This window comes from Gymnoscopelus braueri, assembly GCF_963280865.1.
Source record: "Gymnoscopelus braueri genome assembly, chromosome: 13".
Taxonomy (NCBI): Eukaryota; Metazoa; Chordata; class Actinopteri; order Myctophiformes; family Myctophidae; genus Gymnoscopelus; species Gymnoscopelus braueri.
The window spans coordinates 16,961,690-16,976,402 of record NC_137615.1 but is presented as its reverse complement, the minus strand read 5'-3'; the positions used below and the strand labels follow the sequence as shown (position 1 = coordinate 16,976,402).

The following is a 14,713-nucleotide window of genomic DNA, read 5'->3' as shown; positions in this document are numbered from 1 at the left end:
AAAATAGCAGATCTACAAGATGGCTATTTTCACTATTTTAATAATGTTTATTATAATGATAAAAAGGAACTGTTTTGGACATACAAGGATTCCACCCGACAGTGACGACATACAGAGGATGTGCAGTAAAATGTATCGCACACACAAAAAATACATAGCATTTCTTCACTGCAGTTAGTTTCCTCTTCCCTCATTCCCTCCGTTCGTCCGTCCGTCCATCTATCCCTCCATTATTTGCCTCTCAGTTTGTTTGTTCCTTCTCATTTAAGTTGTCAGTTTATTCATTTATTCCTTCCCTTATTATTCCGAAAGACTACATGGAAAATAAGCTCCGCTTTACTCCACGGCAGTTGTTTTCACAAGCAGTACACCTTCCTCAAACCCCCCCGCTACTCCTCTTACCATTTACCCCCCCCCCCCCCCCCCCCTGACGACCACAACCTCTCTCACTCTGTCCCTCACTCTGTCGTTCTCATCTACTGAGCCTTGCAGGAGAGCTATTGTGAATCGTACCGACCGAGGCAGTGTGAAAAGATGGAGGGTGTGGGGGGCGGGGGGGGGGTGTAAAAGACAGACTTTTCTTATTAACAACCACAAAAGCCTGAGAAAACTAGAAAGGCCCGCCGCTGCACAGGGGGGATCAGTTTTTTCGGGCCATTAATAATACAGCGAGATGGAGGGAAGGATAAGGAGAGGAAGGATAGAGAGCTACGGTACGACGACCGAGGGAGGGAGGGAGGGAGAGAGGGAGGGAGGGAGGGAGGGTAGCAGAGAGTGGAGTCACGCGGGGCTCCCAGCAACACTGCATCTATTGCTGTGTGTTTACTGCTGTTTGTACTGTTCCTTTGTCTCTCCTGCCCTCCCTCTGAGCGTGTCCTTTCCTCTCAGCTGCCCGCCACGGAGGGTGGTCGCCGAGGCGAACTCAAATTAGGGGCCGAGGCTGGACCAGTAGGTTAACCACTTAAACCCCATTATGGAGTAACCGGAGTCCCTCAGGGCTCGATACTAGTGTCTTTTCTGTTTTCTGTTATTGTTATCCCCATAATACTGATGCTGGGGTTTAAGTGGTTAACCGCGCGCACGCACACACACGTCGTCCGGGGATGTTTTTTAGAGGCCGTTTGCACTCGTCCCGTGCATCTGTGTATCATCATGCGCATGCATGTGTGTGCCTCAGTATGTGTGTGTGTGTGTGTGTGTACCTGCATATTTGATGGGAAGAGACTTTAACCCTATATAGCGTCCCTATTTTGCTATTTTGGCCATGTCATAATAGGCAAACATTCGGTAAAAAATTGCTACAGAAAAAAATGCAACGTTGTAAGCTTGTAGATCGGCTATTTTCATCAAAGAGTTTGGGTTTAGAGAGGGGAAAAAGGAGGCAGTTCAAGTATATAGACCTATGGGGGGACCCTGGTCAACAAAGGGTTTAAAGGGGTTAAAAAACCAGCTGTGGCTGATGTGCTTTGTACTGTCTGCCCCTGCAGACCCCCCCCCTCACCCCCTCTGTTCTCTCCTCTTTCTCACTCCCTCGCTCCATAACATGCTAACCCACGCAGGGCCACCCGGGCGGCTCAGTGGCCGTAGGCCGAGCTTTGCCACCAGGGAGGAGGGTAAATATCAGAGAAGGTCACGGGAGGAGGAGGAGGAGGAGGAGGAAGAGGGGTTTAGGGGTGGCGGGGGGCAGAGGTGGAGAGGTGGAGGAGAAACCCGATCACTGATGATGGGGAGAGAGAGGAGGTGAAGCCATCTAGTCACTTTGGTTCTCAAACGATTCCGTGCCAAGGACCCGCAAATTGATATTTATTTGGCCCGCAAACCCCCATCTGAAAAGGTTTTGTGCCAGGGACCCCCAGATGAGATTTGTGTTAAAAAATGCACAATTATTAATATTTTTCTGAACATTTTCAAATATAAAAAAGAAATGCACATACAAGCTTGCAGCACAGCACAAAGTGACGCGCTGTGAGCTTGTAGATCTGCTGTTTTTGAATAGCCAACATATAAATGGATAAAGTGGTTAAGATGATTGTGATGTTAACTTCTTTTGCTGGGGACCCCCTGGAACACCCTGAAGAACACCCTGTGGGTCCCTGGACCCCACTTTGAGAACCAATGATATTAGTCACTCTGGAGGAGGACATGCCGTCTTGCCTCCAAATGCAGATAGCCTGCATGAGCCTACACCCTGCACGTTGATTTGTGTGCAGATGTGCGTACACGTGCACAAGGCAGGTTATTTACATGCGCACGTGAGCAGCCTCGCTTGTGTTTCATGTCCCGTTTTATTGCGAAATCTATATGTATATTTACCTTCTACGACCGGGTCTGAGGTGGGGGTAGAGGGTTAGAAGGTGTAAATGACATTTACTGCGTCTCCACCCGCTGTGTGTCTCTCAGCCCTGCAGGGGGAGCTCTGGCAAGTCGCCTACTGTACCAATGCAAACAAACTAAAAATATAAAAGTCAAAAGATGACAGAAAAGAGGAAGTTCCAGACTGTGATTTATTTCATTAGGCAAATGAGATATGTCAGGCCCACGGCATTGTGATAGCAGCGATACACACACACACACACACACACACACACACACACACACACACACACACACACGCTCACATGCACGGGATTGCACACAAACAGGCACGCATGCACACACACACAGGTACGCAAACACGCATGCATGCACACACACACGCGACAAATGTATTAAAACAGTGAAATCCTCATTGTTCATTTAACTCTGTTCAAGTAACTAAATGAACCCAAATTGACCCGTAACTATTTATGCAATATACTGTACATGCATGTAGATGTGTAGATGCTGAGAACATCATTAACATTCACCAACATATGTAACATGTCCGATGCAATCAAGCATCCAAACACTGCACAGTGATGAGCGGGTTGGGGGAACAGCTGTGTTGCCATGCCAGCATGCACAAAATGGCAGCCCCTCAGAATCTCTCTGCCTGATCATTCTACCTGACCACCACAGGGGGAGCCTCTCCTCTCCTCTCCTCTCCTCTCCTCTCCTCTCCTCTCCTCTCCTCTCCTCTCCTCTCCTCTCCTCCCCTCCTATCTGATATAACCTTTAATAAGCAGTAACAGTCCCCGGGATAAACACACTGTCTTCTGCAGTTATTACAGTTATTATGCATAATGAATTAGTCATCACTGCCTGACTTTGTTTTTCAGAGGACACGGCGTGATGGGAGAGAGAAGAAATTTTTTTTTTCTTTTTTCACCCGCGCCTCGTTTTATATACAGAACCCTACTACAGCTTTGTTTTCAGAAACTGACCTATCTCGCTCTTCTTCTCTCTTCTCTCCTCTGCTTCTAGGAGTGGAGTAAGTGGAGGAAACCCCACCCCACTCACCTGAGCCTGCTGACCACGCCCACATCACCCTAACCCCGCCCCCTATCCCCGTCCCCCACCCCCCCCCACCCCCTCCCGGGCCAGTCTTCAAGCATGGCTCTAGCGGTCTGGTTCCTCTTCACCTGTGCGGTCGCTTTCAACAACATCACCCCCTCTGCTCAAGGTAGGTATTGCATCCGCCGACACAGCAATGCATTGTGGGTATTGACAACAGTTTGTGATGCAATGTTCACCATGAAGAACCTCTTAATGTTTCAGTCGGTATCTGCATGCAGTATCTATGTAACTGCTGCAGAACCTTCTCATATTTTAACCACTTGAACCCCACACTGGGCAAGACCTAGCCGGATGAGTGTCTAAACGGAAGTACCGGAATTTGGCGGAAGTACCGCCCAAGGAAATGACACTTAACGAATCTTCTCCGCCAATGAAACGAGTGTTGTGATTGGTCGAAAAAGATTGTTTCCGGGGGAAATACGTACGGTGGAAGTCCCGCCCCTATTCACCTGTTTCCTAGGCTGTGTGTTTTCCACTTCCTGTCGATTTGATCCAATGAAATCCAATGAAACTGGTCAGATGACCTATGATATCCAATGAAATCGACAGGAAGTGGAAAATACACAGCCTAGGAAACAGGTGAATAGACACTCTCTGCATTAGGTCGTGACCAGGCTTTTCTTTTCGCAGATGAGTAAAGGCTGGGAACGAGGCTACTTGAACCCTATATACTTAGTTGACCGGGGGTCCCCCAGGGCTCCATGCTAGGCCCACTAGTACTTCCCTCCACACCAAATATCTTCATCAAAAATTGCAGATCTACAATGAGTTTGTAGATCTGCTATTTTCGCCAAATGTTTGCCCCCAGAATAGGGACGCCAGGGTACATGTTGTTCAAACGGAACTCTTTAGTGTACTGTACATCAAGGGTTCCCAAACTTTTCAGGCTGAGACCCCCCCCAAAATAATCACATTTGAACTGGGGACCCCCCACCCTGACAACACTTGGAATTGTAGCAGTTGAGGCATTATATTTTGTTTGACTCGGTTCTACAGATAAATATTGTGCACAATATTTGCCTCTTTCTTACGTGATATTTGACAATTTGGCCAATTTGGTATTAAAAATGTCTTTAAAGTCCTTAAATTGTCACTTTAGAAATGTGAAGATACCCTGTATAATACACTTATACTGTGTGTTGGTTTGTTTACTGCTGAGTGAGAAAACAATGTAGCATATTAAGCTAATCACCTGGGGACCCCCCACAATAATTTGGGGACCCCCCTGCTGTAAATTGAAACGGTTGAAACAGTCTGTCGTGAGATGTCAGAGTTAAACGAACACGGAGCATTTCACTGTGTAGTGCAGTGCGGTGTAGCATGGTGTGTTGGGTTCAGGTATAGCTTGTCCAGGCTATTAGAAATGAGGATGTAATATTTATTCCTTGGTGTCGGGGTGATGAAGGTCATAAGTGTATTGACTTGCTGACCAGGCTCGTAATGCCGAACTTGATTAACCAACCTGTCGGTCCCGGAGATAGAGTGAGTGAGAGAGAGAGAGAGAGACACACAGAGCATGTGTGTGTGTGTGTGTGTGTGCCCGCGAGCGCGTGTGTGCGTCCGTGCCAATGTGTATAGTGTCAATAAACTTTCTTGTCATCTTGATGTTTGCTGGAGCATGCTGTGAGTGTAAGCGGCAATCCGTGCATGTAATGGTACCATATGTGTGACCTCCTTGAATGTACTGTCGGACAATTGCGTGTCTGTGCCTTTGCGTGTGCGCGTGCGTTTGTGTGTGTGTGTGTGTGTGTGTGTGTGTTACTTTGTGCTTGTGACCCTGGCAGCAGGTGACCTGGTTGAGGGTTGCAGCTGAAGGGTTTATGTGTGTGCGTGCGACGTGTGTGCGTGTGTGTTTGGAAGGCAGGTGGAAGAAAGGGGGGGGGGGGGGGTTGGAGGGGGGGCTGTGAGGGCGTTGTGCTAGTGGCCGGCCACCACCATCTGCTGTATATGTTCTCTGTCAGCCCAGTGCCAAGCAGCCAGCCTCTGGGTGATGGACAGTAGAGAGGAGGAGGAGGAAGAGGAAGAGGAGGAAGAGAAGGAAGAGGGGGAGGAGGAGGAAGAGGAGGAGGAGGAAGAGGAGGAGGAGGAGGAGGAGGAGGAGGAGGAGGAGGAGGAGGAGGAGGAGGAGGAGGAGGAGGGATTGGGTGGAATGGAAGTAGGGGTGCAACTGTTAATCAAACTAATAGATTTAATTGATTACGAAAAAATAACCGTCATAGTTTTCCCCCCTTTTTTCAAGTAGAAACATTTTTTTAAATAGCAGATCTACAAGCTCACAACGCATCACTTTTATTGTCACATCACAGGCTTACGGGGGTAAAACGGGGGGTGAAATTCATTTTTGTGAGAAGCTCCATCGTGGTTGCTCTTTCCAGAAAGAGAAAGAACAAAAAAAAGACAGGAAAATCTAAAAATAAAGGTATCTATATTTACACATTGCATATCCATCCTGTACAGTACAGTATGTACATGAGGTTAGACATAAGGTGCATTGTGACACGATGTGAGATTGTTGATCGGCTATTCTCCCGTTTGTTTGCACGATACAGTTGGTACAACGAAGTATAAAAAAAAAAGACATGATTAAAAAAAGAGAATTATTCGATTTCTCGGAAAATAATGGATAATTGCAACTCTAATTGGAAGAGGAGAGGGGAGATAAAGGCTGTAGTGACAGTGAAGTGGCCGAGGCAGAGATACATTTAGTCACCTTCTAAAAATAATGGCCTACGTAATTTTTTTAGGAACATTTTATTTTTGCCTAAATCAGCTCTTCATGACACTGGCCACCTCTGGTAAAATCGCCTATATACTAATTGAAAATGATCATGCTGTTCCTGCCAGAGTAGTATATTGGCCTATCTCAAGAGTGACATAACATGTGATTATCGATATTTTTTTTTGGCCCAAAAATATTGCCTAAGTCTGTCAGTTACTACTGTACTTAATTTGGCCTTAATCAGGTTTATAATTACCTAAGTCAAAACACAATTGTCATTCCTCTCATGGTACATACAGTAACATTTGTATGTCAATAGTGATATATTGTTATAAACTTTTTGGGTGAATTGATTAAGAAAGATCATATAGTTTTTTTTGGTTCAGTTTTTTCTGTTTTCTGAAAAACGTAAAAAAAAAATGACATAGGCCATTATTTTAAGAAGGTGACGTGACCTGGGAGGGCGAGGAGCCAGAGTAAGGACGAAGAGCGCATTATGGGAGAAAAAAAGAGAGGATAACTGTATCCGTGCGGCCGGGTATCTGTGTCAGCATGGACTCTAGAATTCCCTACGTGTAAGCTGTGATTGGCCAGGTGTGCTTCTAATTTGAGAGGGTGCTGTTGTGTTTTATTTTTTTCCCCAGCGTAATTTGGCTGGTTTTGCAACACTGGATTTTCGTTGTTCCCATCTGACACATTTGGCCTCCGGCGCTAAGCTGCTTTGCGTGCTTGTATGAGTGTATGAGAGAGAGAGAGAGAAAGAGAGAGACACACACTGCAGATGTCTCTCTGTGACCTGGCACTTGGGGAGTATTAATAATGCATTAATAATCAATTGACTGTTATCTGTATTCATCCCAAAAGCACCAGCTCAACATTTAGCTTGCTGAAATTAAAGTAAACCTTCTCTGATGCAATCATTGGTGGACTATTGCGTGCACACGTATACATTCGATACACACACACACACACACACACACACACACACACACACACACACACACACACACACACACACACACGCAGCATTTTGGTAGCCACATTTGAGACCAAGTTTGTTCTTTTTCCTACACGGTAAAGACTTTGTGCTCAGAGTTAAATTACATTTTGCAGAGACCAGAGAAACAAAGGGGAGAGAGAGAGAGAGAGAGAGATAATTAACCGAATATAATATAAAAACCCAAATTTAGAACGTCTAACCGACTTAATCTTGCTCATGTAGGTTAATATCGATGAATCGAGAAGCAGGGTTTTTTGCAAAAGTTTGCAAAAGTTTGAAACAATGGTGACATTGACTTGAAGTCATATCGCCCCAACAACACTGTTTGATGTTACGTTGAGTCTCCTCCTGCCTGCAGCCTGCGTCACACTGGGAAGCTGCTGAAGTCCCTCTCAGTCTAATCACAGCTCATTTGGAAGCCTGCAGGATCATCACACATGGCTTCACAGTCTAATATGCCTCATTTAGAATCGGTTTACTAACGAAAAACAGCAGATCTACAGGCTCACAAACACGTCGTCCTGCAACGCGATGTGGGCTTGTAGATCTGCTATTTTCATTGTGCGATGACATATGATGATTACGCATCATAATATAATTATAATGTGTACCCGCCACTCTTCCCCCGGTCTTCTCAGCAAACTGACATGCTTTAACCCATTAAGACCGGGAACGCATCTTTGTCATTTTAGATTTTAACCATTATTTTATACTTTGGCTATTCAAAAATAGCAGATATACAAGCTCATAGCACGGCACTGAGTGCCGTGCTACGAGCTTGTAGATCTGCTATTTTTGAAAAATCTTGAACATTTGTGCAAATCTTTGAATACATATATGTTTTTAAGCAACATTTTTAACAAAAATCTTTGCTTCTGGAGGTCCTTGGAACAAAATATTTTACAAATGTTCGCTTGAAAAAAATAATTTTCAAAGATTTGCACAAATGTTCACGATCTTTCAAAACAATTTGCAGATCTACAAGCTCGTAGCGTGGCACTCGGTGCCGCGCTATGAGCTTGTATATCTGCTATTTTTTGAAAAGCCCAAGAAATCTTAAAATGACACAGATGCGTTCCCGGTCTTAATGGATTAACCTACTACTGCTGGCTGCACAGTCCAATATTTACCCCTCCACCACATGCACTGTTTGAGCCTATAATGTATGCTCCATCATCATATGATGGGCTTTAGGGTTTACACTTTTACACATGCTGTGTTGTGGCCAACTAGCATGAGGCACAAACTGCTGCTACTCACAACAAAACCGCCATAAAGCAACATAAATATCATTGTCGTCGGGCAGAAACCTCTAACTTTTTATGTTTTTTCGTAATTGAATGACCTACTTGATCATACTACGGCGTTACACGAGAGCATCAAAAGTAGCAGATCTGCAAGCTCGAAGCGACGCGTTTTAAGCTTGTAGATCTGCTACTTTCTGGTGTTAAGCTTAGACGTAATTAGGACCAGTTACCATTTGCAGACAGGTGCTCTTTTATGGTGGTTTTGAAGGTGAGTAAGGAGTCACACTTTTTGATGGCTGTTGGTATAGTAGGGCATTCCACATTTTGGTGGCATAGCAGTAGAACGAATTTGACCCCATGTTTGTGCCGAATCTGTGTTGAGTGAGATCAATGGAGATCAGTGCACATACAGTACTGGGATGCTTGGGGGTTACAAGCATGGGATGAATACAAAAAATACTCTTGAACCATAAAAGGTGCTCTCGTGCTCTCCCTCCCTCCCTCCCTCCCTCCCTCTCTCGCACACTACAAATACGCACCATAGGAAATCGCCTTGCCGTTTTCATCCCACATTTGGTATTCTACAGTATGAGTGTTCATGCAAATTCCGGTCATCTGTGAGAATGCTGCTCCAATACTCTGTGTCATGTGGAGGCTGTTTGGAGCAGGAAGCTATCATTTGCTCTGCGCACGACATGTTAACACATACAGTACACACTGGTGGAAGAAGTACTACGATTTCTTTTATATGTTATTAGGAAAAAATATAAAGCAGTACCACAATATGAAAATACTTTGTTGCAAGTAAAAAAGTCTTGTATTCAAAATTGCACTTGAATGAAAGTACAAAATTACTGGCATCAACATCAACTCTTTGATGCTGAGTGCCAAGCAGGGGGGAGGCATTGGGTCCCATTTGTATAGAATTTGGTATGACCTGGCCAGGGAATCGAACCCCAACTTCCGTTTTATTATAATTGTATGAAGTACAAAGTATATTTAATTTGCCTCTGATATGTAGTGGAGTAGCTTTATAAAGTACAAGTACCTCAAAATGTAAACCTAAGTGCAGTACTTGAGTAAAGTAAAGCACTTAGTTATGTTCCGCCTGTCCGCCACTGCGCAGTGCACATACATTACTGCAGTGGTTCCCAAACCTTTTAGCTAAAGACCCAAAAGAGAAATTAGCCCGGGACCCAAACTAGTGAAAATAGCAGATCTACAAGCTCACAACGCGGTGCGAAGCGCCTTCTGCTATCTTCACGTTATTTATGAAATACTTTTGAAAAATGTTGGAATTGTTTGTAATTGATGAAAAGTTGTGACTTTTTTTGTTTAAACGTTTAAAAAAACATTTAAATGTTTGTAATACATTTATTTTATGTAGGAAACAAAAAGTTTACTCGCGACCCATAAAAATTGGTCCGCGACCCTAACATGGGTCCCGACCCACTGTTTTGGAAACAGTGCAGTAGCCTGCTGTACCAACCTGTTCATGGTACTGTTTGTGTGCAAACAATTTCCCCGTGTCCTGTGTGGCTCCCTGTAAACACATTGACATGCGTATATAACCTGACAAACAAACCGCCCCACTGATTGCATACAATCACTGGAAATGTATGTTTTCTTGTAAGCAGTGCTGTTGCTCTGCATTAGGCCATGCTTAACCCATTAAGACCGGGAAAGCATCTGTCATTTTCTTTGGCTATTGCCGCGCTATGAGCTTGTAGATCTGCTATTTATTTATTTTTAAATTGATTTTTCCAAATCTTTGAATATATATATTTTTATATAAAATATTTTGTTCCTGGGATCTCCAGAAGCAAAGATTTGAGTTGCAAATGTTCGCTTTCAAAAATATATATTCAAAGATTTGCACACATTTTTCAAAAATAGCAGATCTATGAGCTTGTATATCTGCTTTTTTTTAATATAGCCAAAGAAATCTAAAACAGAGATGCGTTCCCGGTCTTAATGGGTTAATAAGATAAGGTCATAATAAGATGAGATAAGCATTTATTGATCCTCGGAGGGAAGTTCAGGTGTCATAGCATAGCAGCAACAGCAGTAGAGAATGAAACACGTGTGCGGGCACAGGTGAGAGTAAGAGTCAAGAGCCAAGCCGACATAAATAAGAAAACAAACAAATAAATATAACATCTGTGCTGCTGGCCCTAGATATATGCACGGAATCTCTGAATGAATGAACATACCGGTATGTACTATGTACAGTCCATAAATAAATATAAATGTACAGTGAATATATGAATGAATGAATGCTGTACAGTACATCTATCGCCAGTGAATATGAATTAATATACGCACGTACAATCTATCAACCTTGTATATGGGTGGATATGTGTACAGTCTATCAACAATGAATATGAGAATTAATATGTAGTACACACTGTATTGATTCTCATATTGACAATAGATTGCATACAGTATAAGGTCTGTCAGCAGACTTTAAGCAGTGAGTATTTGGATGAATATAAGTACAGTCAACAGTTATCCAACCACTTCCAACCTGGTGCACCTATTTTTGGCATGTCATTATAGGCGATTTATTTGAATAATTCTTAATCTTTAAAAACAGTGCAAATGGCCGATCTACAAACTCATAATGTGTCATTATGCGTTGTGAGCTTGTAGATCGGCAGTTTTTGGGGCGAAGAGATTTGGTGTAGAGGAGGAAAAAGCGGTGCAGAGCCAACTCAGGTCCACTTTACTAAGTCTGGTAAGTGGTTTCATCCTCGTATCGTCTCTGTCGGGGAGGAAACGTCATATGTCCAAAACAGTTCGTTTTCAGGATTCTAATTCAAAAGTAGCAGATCGACAAGCTCAAAATGCGTCGCTTCGTGCCGTGTTTCGAGCTTGTAGATCTGCTACTTTTGATGCTTTTCTGTGACGCTGTAGTACGATCAATCAGGGCGTTGATTTACGAAAAAACACAAAAAGTAAAAAATACGGAGATAAGAGGTTTCTGCCCCGACAGCCACGATATGGAGGTCAGGGTCTCTTGTGGAGCCTGATGGCTACTGGCACAAAGGACTGCATGGCCAAGTGGCTCTGTGATGTGCCAAGTAAGTCTGTGGCTGGAGACCGTGCTCCTCATCTCCACTAGCTCCTCATGGAGGGGATGGGAGAGGGGTATGACTCCTCCTCCTCATCTCCTCGCCTATGCAGCCACCTCCTCTAGATCGTCCTCTTCATCTCCAACCAGGGAGCTGCTCCTCTTGGCACGCCTTAACGTGGCGAGCATCACAGGCAGCTGCACCGTACGTGATGAAGTCCTGACACAGAGCTTTCCATTTAGCAGAGCTGTGTGTGTGTGTGTGTGTGTGTGTGTGTGTGTGTGTGTGTGTGTGTGTGTGTGTGTGTGTGTGTGTGTGTGTGTGTGTGTGTGTGTGTGTGTGTGTGTGTGTGTGTGTGTGTGTGTGTGTGTGTGTGTGTGTGTGTGTGTGTGTGTGTGTGTGCGCGCGCGCGTGTGCGCGTGCGTGCGTGCGTGCGTGTGTGTGTAAACACCAAGTAATACAGCCATTATAAAAACAAAAATAAACATTTGTCTCTGTACAGTAAGTGTGTGTGTGTGTTTGTGTGCGCATGTGTTCATGTGTGCATGTTTGTGTCTGCATGTGCATGCCGTGTTCATGCACAGACGCTATGGAGATGTGTTTGTGTGTGTGTGTGTGTGTTCATGCACCGATGCCATGGAGACGTGCATGCACGCACGCATGGATGTGTGTGCGTGTGCGTGTGCGTGTGCGTGTGCGTGTGCGTGCGTGTGTGCGTGTGCGCGTGCGCGTGCGTTCACATGAGCATGTACTGTGTAAGCGTACTGGTGTCCTGTCCCATGATGCTCTTGGACCAAGCTGAGTGTATTTGGGGTTTTGCTGTCAGACCAGTCTTGTGGAAAGGCCCCCGGTCCTTAACTGCACACTGCTCACATTCCCATCTGACATCCCCCTCCTCTTCCCAGCCTCCCCATGTCTCCCAGAGTGCTGGATGTTATTTAAGGCTGTCAGGCCAGCTGTTTTATACAGTATGTTTTCATCAGAGCACACTGGCCTTGGACACAGTGCTGATAGAATGTTTGAATGGGTATCAAGGTCAGTGGATATATTTGGTTTCTGTAATTCAACATTTATTTTTCACGTCAAATTCAGACAGATTGTGTGTGTGCGCGTGCGCGTGCGCGTGCGTGTGCGTGTGTGTGTGTGTGTGTGTGTGTGTGTGTGTGTGTGTGTGTGTGTGTGTGTGTGTGTGTGTGTGTGTGTGTGTGTGTGTGTGTGTGTGTGTTTGTCATAGTGCACACTAACCTTTCCTAAATCACTTCCAAATATACATATTTTAGGTATATAATTAAAGTCTGAGTGCTGCAGTCCTATGTTTCTTCCTTTATAATGATCATTCGGTATCGTTGTTATGTCTCCCAAAAAATAAATCTTCCAAAAACGTTACATTTTTGTGTTAAAGAAAAGCAGAATTTCTGTTGACACATCCAGCTCATTAAAAACATTGGCTTAGACCAAAGCGCTCTCCTTTGCCAAATGCAAATAGCGATATTTTTACACTTTAACATTTTGGCACTTTAACAACAATGCTGGTAGAAAAACTGCTTATTACATGGGTAGATTATTGAGTTATGAAGAGGTTCCACATTCTCTTGACTATTTTCACATTTCCTGGTTGTTGAGGTGCATTTACAAAGATTTTAAAACATAAGCGAAATGTACACAGATCGGAGTAAAACCCATTTTCAACGGAATGATATTTTTTGCCAAAGAAAACCCAGTGCCATCCAATGAAGTCAAAGTAGTTTGTTGTTGCTATGTGTGGATATCCTGAGCTACTGTTGATACTGTAACACTTGTGAATGTACTGTACTAACAGAGAGAGAATCTCATGGTAAGCACACTTCGTGCTCACTTCAGTCAAGTAGATTTAACCACTTATTGCAACAAATGGAAACAGATAAACATGGCGTTTATGGCTCCGCTCTTATGATGTTCTCTAAATTTTGCTAAGCAGCATGCTAAGCAAAATCAGGGAACACTATGCAAAACCCCCCACAGGTATACAAGAGCGGGCCCATAGCAAGACATTAAATCAGATTAACTTGAGTCATGCAAACATGAATGCAGTTTAACATTAAAGCCATAGAACATTGAAGTCCGTTTAGAGCCATGCAAACATTGAATTTCAGTTTACTTTAGAGCCATGCACACATGAATTTCAGTTTAACATTCAGTTTAAACGAGTAATGCAAGACTCTGAACTATAAGGTGGAGGCTGGGGTGGTGGAGGCAAGCTTTGCCAGCAGCAGCGTGTGGCAGCAATTGAAAAGCAGAGATCCAGTGAAGGAGGGAGCCGTATTTAAACGGACCGCCTTGTTGAGGGAATGAGCTGTGATTGGTGTGTTGAAAAGCGTGGCTGATTGAAAGCAATCAGTAGACTGACAGCTGATTACAGCTGAGGCGTATATGACTCCGTTCCCTGCATGAACTAACGCGATGCTTCATTTGTTTTACCATGCTTGACACAACATTCAAATGAATTCACAAAATGTCACTTGAATAGAGTGACATACATACCGCGATTTGAAGCAATGCGATGATTTTCATCGCGTCCAGTATGAACACACCTACACATAGCTGATCGCCGGGTCACGAACACTCTGAAAAACGTTCTTAACGGACAAGGCTTTGATTGTACATGTTTCTGTCACTATATGACAATCCAAAATTGGGTTCTGGAATAAATTTGAATTTGTTGGGTGGTCTACATAATTTTTGTACAGAAAAAAAAAAAGTAAACCGATAAAAGACATAAATTGTGGCACTAGGTCTTTAAGTGATGAATTGTGAATCATGAGAGGTGACTCTGATGGCACAAAGTGAAATGCGATGTCACTCATCTTGCTGTTTGTGTTCAGTGTGTTCATGCAGAGGTTTATAAAGCAGGGAAATGTCTGCAGCAACTACCTGAAAACCTGAAGCAAACCGATAAGTCCATATACAGCAAAACAAAATATTGTTGCTGTCGGGCAGAAACCTTGATGCACTCAAAAGCATCGACAAGCTCAAAACACAGCACGAATACTTTCGCTATTCTTTTTTTTAATCCTGAAAAGTAGCAGTTTTGAACACAATGAGGTTTCCACCCAACAGAGATAATATACAGCAAACCAACATAATTCTCACTCTCAGGAAGTACAGCCGGCTCTGGCCCTTCTTGCACAGGACATCTGTATTCCCAGTCCAGTTTATTGTCCAAATAAATGTACCACCAGATACCACCTCCACGTCCCTC

General features: G+C 43.9%; 1 protein-coding gene across 1 annotated transcript in view; it reads left to right on the top strand.

Annotated features, from left to right (window-relative positions):
• adgrl1a (adhesion G protein-coupled receptor L1a) overlaps positions 1-14,713 on the top strand; it is a gene marked incomplete at its 3' end in the record, with an annotated part of 151,638 nt that overhangs the window by 61,046 nt on the left and 75,879 nt on the right. The window contains exon 2 of the mRNA XM_080447805.1: positions 3,343-3,541. Within this exon, the coding sequence (XP_080303931.1) occupies positions 3,472-3,541 (70 nt within the window). The 5' untranslated portion in view covers positions 3,343-3,471. The remainder of the gene's footprint in view (positions 1-3,342; positions 3,542-14,713) is intronic.